Source organism: Austrofundulus limnaeus, unplaced genomic scaffold (genome assembly GCF_001266775.1).
Source record: "Austrofundulus limnaeus strain Quisiro unplaced genomic scaffold, Austrofundulus_limnaeus-1.0 Scaffold946, whole genome shotgun sequence".
Classification (NCBI taxonomy): domain Eukaryota; kingdom Metazoa; phylum Chordata; class Actinopteri; order Cyprinodontiformes; family Rivulidae; genus Austrofundulus; species Austrofundulus limnaeus.
The window spans coordinates 9973-21649 of record NW_013953348.1 but is presented as its reverse complement, the minus strand read 5'-3'; the positions used below and the strand labels follow the sequence as shown (position 1 = coordinate 21649).

The 11677-nt window shown below is 45.0% G+C and overlaps 1 protein-coding gene across 1 annotated transcript in view; it reads left to right on the top strand.

The window, feature by feature from the left end:
- The window catches only part of plekhg2 (pleckstrin homology domain containing, family G (with RhoGef domain) member 2), a gene marked incomplete at its 5' end in the record, with an annotated part of 36239 nt that extends 25387 nt beyond the window's left edge, over positions 1–10852 (top strand). The window contains 5 exon segments of the mRNA XM_014029728.1: positions 454–567; positions 670–2407; positions 2520–2907; positions 3096–4679; positions 7855–10852. Of these exon segments, the coding sequence (XP_013885182.1) occupies positions 454–567; positions 670–2407; positions 2520–2907; positions 3096–4679; positions 7855–10078 (6048 nt within the window).
- Between the last annotated feature and the right edge of the window lie 825 nt (positions 10853–11677).

The window sequence follows — 11677 nt, the reverse complement described above, 5'->3', positions numbered from 1 at the left end:
TCTCAGGGTCTTGTTCATGAATGAGGGAAGAATGGAGCAGGAGATCAACAGGTGGATTGGTGCTGCGTCATCCAGGAGGGACTCAGAGTAGAGCTGCTGCTCCTCCACGTCCAGAGGAGCCAGTTGAGGTGGTTCATCTGGTTAGGATGCCTCCTGGACTCCTCCCTGGTGAGGTGTTCTGGACACGTCCCACTGGGAGGAGACCCAGAGGAAGACCCAGGACACGCTGGAGGGACTATGTTTCTCAGCTGGTCTGGGAACACCTTGGAGTTCCCCCAGAGGAGCTGGCCCTAGTCATCTCCATAACAACAGGACAGGTCTGTTAAACGGACCTCATCTGTATATTCTGACTCCAAGTGAGGTTACTTCAGCCTGTCTTTAATAACAGAAATGTACTGTAGATCTGTTTTTTGAAATTGTGGGATTTCTGTAAGTTGTTTCTGTTTAAATCAGGAGGAAGAGCGACAAGAGGAACTAACCCCCCTCAGTGCTCCTCCCACTTTATCCATCACAGAGGAGATTCTAGAGTTTATCAACCAGAACAGAACCAAAGAAGAATTCAACACGGTAACAAGACAAACAATCTATACTCAGTTTGATAGAAAATGGACACACTGGATGAACTAATTGTAGACTTAATCCTTTTGCTGTTTTTCTCACTTTGTTCAGGAGGAGACCCAGGATTCTCTCAGTGAGACAAAGTCTATGTCAAACAGGACCACCTTCACCAGTCCAWTGACCCCCATCTCCAGTCCAGAACAAAGACTGCCTCCCCAACATGAGCAGGGAGGAGCAGAAATGGAGAACAACAGCATCCAAAACCAGATCAACCAAAGAGAGACGGCTACAAATGAAGTCCAAGAAATTACAGATGCAACAGGTCCATTAGAACAGACAAACAAGGAAGAGGCTGAAAAAGAGGAAGCTCAGGGAAAAAGTGTCCTTAATCCATTTTCATCTTCAAATCTTCATCCCTCATTGTCAACAGAAGAAAGGACAGAGATCAGCAGAGACCCAACAAAAGACACTGAGTCCAAACATCAATATCATCACCTCATCCAGAGATGTCATCCACCAAGGGCATCTCACCTCACCAAGAGAGACAAGAAGATCATCGAAAAGATCCGGAGCTACTATGAGGCTGCTGCAGAGGCCGAGGAAGAGGAGCGAGAGGAGGAAGAAGAGCTGAGAGATGAAGTACCATCAAGAAGAAGAAACAGTTTCTCACAAATTCCCACTGGCCTGGTAAAACAGTCAGTATCACGCTTCAGTATGGGTGGACACCATGAGGAGCCAGTGAGCATGTATTTCAAACATGACTGTGAAGAACCAGAGCTGGAGACTGAGTCCAGTTCTTCTACTGGTCCCACTTACATTTCAGTAAAATCAAACTGTGATGAAGAGGTAGATCAARCAATTCCCGTTTTTAATTCTGAGCCAGAGGAGCCAGTAGTCTGTGATGGGATTCAAAACCAGGAGTCTCCAACCCAAGCAAGTCTGAATCCAGAATCAAGTCCAAACAGACTTACTGAAGAGGAGCCGGAGATCCAGGACAAAACTGAGGACATCTGTGAAAAATCTTTGGAGGAAAGAGTGATGGAAACGGAGTGGGAGAACGTTGTGGTTAGTAAACCCAAAATAGCAAATTTACTGGAAAAAGAAGCTTCAACACTTTCTGAAGATCCTAAACCCACAGAAGAAGGAACGACCAGTGCTGTGTATCAACCTGTTAGCAATGGGCATGCCCTCAAACAAGCAGAACCTCTTACGAGCTGTACAGAATCTTCTGCACATCTTACACAAGAACAAAAAACCCAAATTAGCAAAGCCCAGTCTACTTGGTCTAAAAACCTAACCAGAGACCAGGTAGGGACTAAGGAGAACCTGAAGGGTTTCACCAGTCAGATAAAAGTGGGTCGATGGTCCCGCCACTCCAGGATTGTGACTGCTAATCGAGCATTGTTTGAAGGAATGGCCTCAGATGTCACTGGTATTGGGTTATTTGAGTCGAACCCAGTGGTGGACCCTGTCCTGATGGAAAACTCAGAGCGTATTCTAAGCAAGGTCCAAACAATGGCCCAGATGTACAGTGCCAAAGCCAGCACCATGAATGTGTTGCTACATGAGAAACAGGCCAGCACTGTGTGGACTCAGTCATGGACATCTGCAAGACTGACTGGACGTTCTACTTGGAACCAAGACAGAAGTTCTACACAGCATCACATAGAAACAGATCAAGAAGAAACCAAACCTGGTCCAGATACCAAAGCTGAGAGCCTAGCCAGCAAGCAGACCAGGCAGCAGTCAGTCAAGGCTGGTGGTCAGAACCAGATCCAAACCATGAGCCATGAGTGCCAAAAGTTTCAGGAGGAGATGATGATAAAGAAGGCAGAAAACCAGACTAATGGTGGGCTAGATTTCATGGTTTCAAGTCTTAAGTCTGTTGTAGATCAAAGTCTGATGTCACTAAACTCACAAATTTAGTTATGACAAATTATTTCTTTTTTTTTCTTTTCTAGAGCTACACGAGAACATGGTGTTGCCTAGAGAATCTCAGCTGTTTGCTCACGTGACCCCACCCTCTCTGCAAACAAATGGGTTCATGCTCTCCAGACCGAGGGACTTCATCTCTGCCTTGACCAAAGCGTCTCCAGCCGTACTAGGAGAACCTCCATCCTCCAGGAGTGAAGTCCAACTTGAAACACCGTCTACTTCTCCAGATTCAAATGATCAGCTCAGAACGCAGATGCAGGGTCAGGGTTCCAGAAACCACCCCTCGGCATCTGCTTTGGCACCTTGGACTAAAAGCATTCACTCTAAAAGTTCAGAGTTCAAAGAATCTTCTGCAGCAAGAGGAGAAGTTCTTCATATTTTTTCAGCCTCTGAAGTGGAACAGCAAAAAGTCAGGTGAGTTCAGGAAGGTTTCTTATTTGCAGAGAACTCTGCAGATGTCTGCTGGAAACTATAGACAGGATGGATTCCTCACCTTTATTGTTCCTAAATATTCTCCAGCTGGGTTACTTCACAAACAGATGTTTGTTCTCTTAAACACTATGTGATACTTTTTAAGGATTGATTGTGCTCTTTGTCTGCAGGTTGGAGGAAGATAAAGGATATTGTGTTTACTCTGTTAGAGAAGACTCAACATCTGGAAGCACTGTCATCCAGCCAGTTTACTCCGTTAGAGAAGACTCAACATCTGGAAGCACTGCCATCCAGCCAGTTAACTCCGTTAGAGAAGACTCAACATCTGGAAGCACTGCCATCCAGCCAGTTAACTCCGTTAGAGAAGACTCAACATCTGGAAGCACTGTCTTCCAGCCAGTTAACTCCGTTAGAGAAGATTCAACATCTGGAAGCACTGCCATCCAGCCAGTTAACTCCGTTAGAGAAGACTCAACATCTGGAAGCACTGTCATCCAGTCAGTTAACTCCGTTAGAGAAGATTCAACATCTGGAAGCACTGCCATCCAGCCAGTTTACTCCGTTAGAGAAGACTCAACATCTGGAAGCACTGCCATCCAGCCAGTTTACTCCGTTAGAGAAGACTCAACATCTGGAAGCACTGTCATCCAGCCAGTTTACTCCGTTAGAGAAAACTCAACATCTGGACACACAATCCCCCAGCCAGTTTACTCCGTTAGAGAAGACTCAACATCTGGAAGCACTGTCATCCAGCCAGTTAACTCCTTTAGAGAAGACTCAACATCTGGAAGTGCTGTCGTCCACCCAGTTTACTCCATTAGAGAAGACTCAACATCTGGAAGCACTGTCATCCAGCCAGTTAACTCCTTTAGAGAAGACTCAACATCTGGAAGTGCTGTCGTCCACCCAGTTTACTCCTTTAGAGAAGACTCAACATCTGGTCACACAGTCATCCACACAGTTTACTCCGTTAGAGAAGACTCAACATCTGGAAACACCATCCCCCAGCCAGTTGACACTGTTAGAGAAGACTCAACATCTGGAAACACCATCCCCCAGCCAACTGACACCGTTAGAGAAGACTCAATAAGTGGAAATATTGTACCAGCTCCCTCAGAGGGGTCTTTCAGCCCATCAAAATGCAGAGTTTCCAAAGATGAAGCTCAAGATGAAGATTTTGAACAAGGTGTAGTCCCTCTACTGAAAAAAACAGATGAACTTGTGTTAGAGCAGACCAGCTCTGGACTCGATAATATGAAGGAAACCTTGATCAGAGACGAGAATCTGTATGCTGGATCTGGATCTTCACCTTGGACAAAGGAGGCTCCAGAAGACCTTCTGTTATGTCAAGCCCCATCGGAGTCCAGCATCTCAGAGAGGTCTCACCCAGAACTGAGCAGAGAGCCCACCGCACAGGAAACACTGACAGAGGAAGAGTCCACAATGCTCGGGGCCACGGGGGAGCCAGAGAGACACCAGTCTTTAAATGAGAACCAGGAAGAGTTTCCCATTCCACGTTACACCATGACCTCAGACCTCTCTGAGGACCTTCTGGATCATAAAGTAATATACAAAGTATCATGCCATCCATGGTCATCAGGCCAGATTTCAGAATCCATGGAGCCCTGGTCTCCATCATCTACAGACTGTTTCCCAATGTCCAGCTGCCACAGAACAGTTCTTCCACCTGCTCAGAGCAAACAGGCTTCATCTGTGTCCTGGAACATCAGCAGATCTTCTGACTGTTACAGCAGGTAAAAACAAAAAACTGAACTGAGGCAATGGAAGCCTTCTTTACCCAGGTACCCCAACAAAAGCTGCTCTACTGCCCCCAAATAATTCAAACAATCAAGTCCAGTAAAATATATTTCCCTAAGCATCATCATGTGGTCTTATTGATAAATACACAAAAGTCAATGTATCAAAAGGATTTATTAACTTTAATGAAGCTTAAGATACCAAAGAATCTCAGCCTGCAGTAATGAGGATGTTGCTCTGGTCAGTCATGGTGAAGAGGGGTCTGAAAGGCAAAGCTGGACCTTCTATGTTCCAAACTCGGATGGATGGATGGATGGATAGATGGATGGATGGATGGATGGATAGATGGATAGATGGATAGATAGATAGATAGGCAGGCAGGCTTTTGGATTGATTGATTGATTAATTGATTGGTTGATCCACTGACTGATTGATTATTGATTGATTGATCCACTGATTGATTGATTGACCTGTGGTCAGTGGCTGCATTTGGAGTAAAAATATCTGAGTTTGCTCATTGTGGTGCTCTCTGTTGAAAGGAGCAGCCAAAAGAAAAAAACAACAATCGCAGGTTAGAGTCTGATGARGTCTCTAAATAACTAAATCTTCTAATGTTTTTACAAACTCTTTCCTCTTCTTCTTCACCCAAACTTCAGGGGTTTTGTCTTCTTTCTCTCTGCTGTAGGACTGAGGATTTCCCCTCAGTGATTGAACCGTTTGCCTCAGATAATTGAGTATTACATAAAAATATTTCTGAATAGCCTGTATGCCACAGCTGTTATTAACGTACTTCTGTTAAAATTCAGGCCATGAGCATCACTTCCAGGTCCTGCCTACTGCATGATGTTTTTTAGCGTTAGCTCCTAGAACTAGACCAAGCATCTGTGAGCTGCTGGTATAAAATATGAGTTCTGTTGTGTGTCGTTGTGTCCACTAACCAGCAGGAATTATAGAGTCGTTCGTTTTTCTCCATGTTCCTCTTGATGAGGAGTTAAGGCAAACACTCGCGTTTCAAACCTGACGACACTCAAGAGCCAGCGTCAGAAATGAGAAGACAGATTAAAGAAGGGAGCTGTACCATTAACCCCTTTACTGCCAAGACCCGAGAGAGCAAAACTCACCTAGAGGACAGCGAGGAGGACGCTAACACAGCGGCCAGTATACAGACTAGATGTTTGGATCAGGATCATGTCTCTACTTCAGACTGTGGATTCAGTGCTGGAGGTAAATGATCTTCTCCAGTTAGAGAGCCTGACGCTGAGGCAGCTGTTCAGCATCCACCGTTTTGTTGCTTCCGACAAGAACATTAAATTCTTCACAAGATGTGTGTGTGTGTGTGTGTGTGTGTGTGTGTGTGTTATACAGAGTATGAAACTATTTTAGGCAACTTTTTCATGAGTTTTATGCAAAAACAAAAACTTGTCAGAGTGTATATTACAGTGTAGACACAACCCTCCCCTCCTGTCCTGAGAGCAGCAGAACCTCCTCCTGATGATCATTATGTTTTCAGTTCAGTAACGTCGGGGAAAACGATCCAAACCAAACAAGTACCCATCAGTTTAAAGTCCAGACTCTGCTCTTTCCAACAGTGTCACAGCTCTACGTGAACAATCCACACAACAAGCAGCCAAGGAAGAGTGAAAAAGCCCTAATTCTGGATGTTTTACCTTTGTTTTTTATGGGTTTAATCCTCTCTAGAGCCTCTCCTGTGTTAWTGTTACATGTAATATGTAAACCCTGTYCTGTGGACAGCAGCCACCCASTGAAAAAAGCTACGCTAACAAAGTGTTGCCTGCAAACCGGAAGTGCTGTCCGTGGCCAAAAAATACGTAAGTGTTGGAACAGAAACCTGTGAGTGGCATAGGCTATTAAAATAGAAGAATAGAAATAGAATAAAAATAGAATAGAAATAGTCTTTATTGTCCCGCTGAGGGGAAATTCAGGTGTCACAGCAGCATCAGTATAGAGGTTCTCACACTAGTTTACAAACTGTAGACAATGCACAAAAAACAAAAGTACCACTAACCAGCAATAATAGTAAATGGGGTTTGGTTTCATAAAGGACTGATTCAGTCCAGGAGTGGCCTTTGGTTCAGGTGAAGAAGCTTGAGTTCAACCTAGATTTTGAACCATCAGAGTTCCTGGTTTTGACTGAACCCAGTCCTGAAATCTGAATCCAGCAGCTCCTTTCTCTGACAGTGACAGTTGGAACAAAGACGATCCTATAGATTATAATCCCACACCAGACCGTCTGCTTCATTTCTTCCCCTGGTTCTACAACTAAAGAAACTTTTCTTCCCTGATTGTAATTTGAAAGAAGCAACGTGTTGTTTCACAGTCATGTTGATGTTTTAGAGTTTAAATAATTCGTGACTAAGTGTAGGCGGATTATAGTTCTTGTGAGGAATGTGCCTCAGGGTTCTTCTCTCTCCATCTGTAAGAAATCTGCAGTGATTGTTTTCTGGGCTCTATTTTTAGCAACAAATCTGCCTTTGGCCACGTTACTCTCAGCACAAGTGTTGGACTACATAGATCTGTACTTTTTCATACAGCCACAATCAGAGATGACCTTTGACCTTTTAATGAGCACTACTCTCTGCACAGTTTGGTTCTCTGCTTTGCAGCTATGAAGTCAACAAATGGACCAACAAGAATTCTGCTTGTTGAAAAGTCAAACCCAACAAATAATCCGAACCATTTAGAAACATTAAGAAAGAATCAGACATGTGCAACAAATTAAACTTGTAGACTGAAAACCATAGTTTTATGGGATCTTAACTAAATAAAGAGCACAAAGCCACACTGAAGTTCAGGACTGTTTTTAATGGAGAGGCAGAGGAGTGAAAACTAACTGAACCATTCACAGTCCTGCTCTTTCCTATCAGGGAGTCTTTTTCTTCCTGCTGTTAATCCTGCTGGAGCTGAAACCAAAGACCCTCCCCACTGTTCTCKCCACTGTGGTCCAAACCTTCTGAACAAAACCAACAAAGAACCGTTTATCAGAATTCTTTAATAAAACAAGTTGCAACTCCAGGGATCCAGCCTCTCCTAGACTCTGTTAAACTTGGATCCAGACTTTCTGGAGGTTTTTGTCTGGTTTGTTACTGGCTYCAGAGCTGTAGCTGAGTTAACCCCTTCAGCATTTTCACCTTTGTGTTTTGTCATTTCCAGGGAGCCAGATGTGCCGGTGTCAGGATCCTCCACCAGTACCCCTGTCCCCGTAGGCCTTAGGCCTCTTACATCTCCCCCCACCTCCTRTGTCCAATCATCTCCCTGCTCATCACCGTTCAGGATCATCCCGTCGTCCTCTCCCACCCCTGTAACTCCAGCAGACCCCTTGAATCCGACTCTCACATCTCTGTCCTGTTTATCCCCACCTCCCTCCCGTCTTTCATCTGAAAAGTCTTCATCTTTGAGGACAGGCCCCTCTTCCTCGGACCTTTTTTCACCGTGTTCATCTTCCAATACTTCTTCTGCATTTAGCAGATCTTTAGCTGCTTCCTGCATCAGTCAGTCCATCAGTCAGTGTATTGCTAAAAGCAACTCTGCATGGCAACAAGCCCCACCCACAAAGACAGTCAATCAAAGTCCCTCTTCCACTCCTCACCTGCGACGGTACTCTCCTTCTCCTAAACTCCCCCCAGACACTAGTGCTCCTGCCCATTCCCATCTGGGGTGCACTAAGGATGGGGTGCAACATCCCAGATGTCCCCCATCCTCTCTCTGGTCCTCGTGTCCATCTCCATCCTTTATGCAGTCTCCTCCCTCTCCATCTACGAGCCTTCGTCAGCCTCTCTACTCTCCGACGTCGTACCTGCATCCCTCATTCCTTCATTCCAACAACGGTTCATCGCAGACTGACAACAACAACAACAACAACAYCAGRGTTGGTTCAACACCACTCAGCAGTGTAAATAACACCAGGGGTGTGTGTACCCGTGGTTGGTCAGTGTTTGATGGCAGCACTACAGAACCACAACAGAACCACTATCCTCTGTGGTCAGGGTCTCACAACCGTGTAGCACGGCCTTTTTCTGCATCTGAACCTAGCTCACGAGTTCAGTCTCCATCCCCCTCCCCAACACCAGCATCGTTTCCCCACCTATGCTCTCCACCTCCTCAACACAATTACTCCTCCCCCCTGGCTAACAAACCTCCCCACCCTCGCGGCACACGGGTTGGACGTTCCCACAACCATCTAGATCTTCCTTTAGATCTACCCAGAGCTTCCTCTGCAGGTTCTGCATTTGGAGAAGTTTCCTCAGATGGGAGACCTGGGATTCTTTCCCCTCCTCCTATCGGTGTGTCAGTTTGGACAAATAATGTAGAAACACCACTCCCAAGAAGCTCTCCGTATGTTTCCTCCCCTCCATTCTTTTCTTCTGCTTCAGGTTCACCGACACACAAGACTTCTTCTTTTTCTACATCTGCTTCCTCTTCCTTTCTCCCAGGGAGGACTTCTCTGTCCAGATTCTGTCCTCTTCCTTCTCAGAACCTCCATAGGACTTTCTCTTCCAGCCTGGAAAACAGACCATGGAGTCCAGCTCCAAGCGACGAGCATGGACTGAGTCATTCCTGGGCAGACAGCAGACGGAGATCTTGTGGTTTCAGCGGGAGCCTCCGAGCTTCTTATAATGAGCAGGAGTCCTGTCCAGTTAGTCCAACTAGTCCAAGCAGTGAGTGGTCCTCACACAGCAGGTCCTTGTCTCGCCTCAGCCCCAGAGCTGGACTTTGGTCCAGCAGGTTTACCTCTGCTAAGGGAATGGCAGGTGGGCAGRACTCAACTACATGGTCAGATGTTCAAGATCCTTCAAACAAATCCACCAGAACTGAAGACCCTGAAACAAGTGTTAGTCCTCCTGTTACCACCCCCTGTCCTCCCCCCCTGCCTTCACTGCACCTTCTCACCTCCGCGGCTCCATCAGACAGCCGGACTGAGTGTGGTGAGCCAGAACTGGAGGAGGGGAACTGTCGCACTCAGCTCATCTGTGCTTATGTAGCCCGTCCCTCCCAAACGCACAATCCCTCCCACTCATGCCTGGGTTTCTCCTCTCCACCGGACCTATACCAGCACCAGTTCCAAAGCCCGAGACCACCTCAGGCCACCACACCACCTCCGATACCCTCTGTCCCACCCCCCTCAACCCCCAGATCTTCACCTCTGTCATTCACCCTTTCACCTCCTTCCAAACAGGGGAACCAGAAGACCAGTTACGCCACCACCGTCAACCTGCAGATTGCTGGAAGTGGGAGAATCACTTCTTTCAGCACCGCCCAAGTTAGCCTGACCCAGACTCTGCAGGGTGGGGCTGGTCCTCCAGAACACGGGCAGATGTCCAGGAGAGTGAGCATCAACGGACTTTCACCTGCTCTTCAGAACTGTGACAGACTGTGAGGGCGAACAATGTTCTGGATCAGGTTTTTACTCGATTAGAGGCTTCATTACTGACCAGGTGGTCTGTGCTGCTGGTTCAGATGTCGAGGACCTCTTTGGGTGTGACCCWTAAACAGAGCCTCCACAGATTTTAAGAGCCAGGATGACAGGACTTTAGAAACTTTGAGAAGTCCTTTAAAGACTTAGTTCTTGCACATGGCTCATATCAATCTGACATTTTTCTTTTTTTTTTTTTTTCAAAACAGTTTCTGATTTGGTGAAAGTAAAAKCAATCAGTCCTCCTTCCTTCTGGACTTTCAAACTTTGATCATTTTAAAGAGATGGAGAGCAACCAGATCCTGCAGAGACCTGTGGAAGGTCAGGTTTGGTGTTCTACTCTGGGTTCTGTGTTCTGTGTTCTGTTCAGGCTGAAGTTTAACTGGTCAGTAATATTATGCATCTTTTTTACTACCTTTTTTTTTTAGAAATATTGTGTTTTATTTATAAAATTAGTCTTTTCTCTTTCTGCACTTCATATTCTTAAAGTCATGCTGAAGTGTTTTGCACAGTTTTCTGCGTCAGCTRCACGTGCTTCATTTGTGTGAATGAGTTTATGAAACGACATGTCTGCTGGGTTCTAACAGAACCTCAGACCAAACTGGTGTTTCTGCTGGSTTCCTCACACAGAGAACTTCAATAAACCTGATAAAGTATGTGATCGGTTCTGTTRGCTGCCCGGCCATGACTTCTGTTCTGAATTGGCACRATATAAACAAACTGAATGTTTTCTTGTAATGGTGTTTCTGTTTCCATCTTACTGGACTCAACACACTCCAGAGAAGTCAGAACCTTACACAACCTTCAGATCTGGTTTTAGTCTATTTTCACAAACTTTTATCAAAACTAAAGCGTCTGTCTTGAAGCTGATTTTATGATATTAAATGATGTAAACTTATCCAGTCCTACAGAAAAGAAAGTCTAGCTCCTGTAGCTCCAAGTTTCTATAAATCAGGACTTAAACAGATCTGGGCCCATATTTATAAAACATCTTAGAATTCCTCTTCAGAATGCTGCTAAGAGTGGACTGAAGTGTAAAATAATTCTTAGTTAAAAGCTGAGAGTTAAAGTCAGTTATCAAGRYTCTCAGTCTTTAAGTGAAGTGTAGGAGTAATTTTTTTATGGCCGCCCTTCTCCCCCTATAGCCATCCTCTCCACACCATTATTATGATTTTTTTAATAGGAGAAAAAGAAGAAGAAAGAAAAGTGAAATGCATTGAGAAAGAGTGAAAAAGAGATTAGAAGATATGTAAATTATATGTTGAGAAAACACAAGACAGCACACCGGACTTCTCGGCTCCACACCTACAAAACAAAGATAGCAAAACCACAGCAACAAAAATGCATAATAATTATAATGACTTAAGCCTTGCTGAAAACCATACCCATTTACATATACAAATATATACACAACCYTACCCCTACCTACATATCCAAACARTTTCATATACATGCATATATATATGCATACGCATACATACACACATAAATACACATATGCACATATCCTTCGTCAGTGCCCGAATAGAAAACCCAGGGTGTAAACGCCTGTTTGTGTGCAGT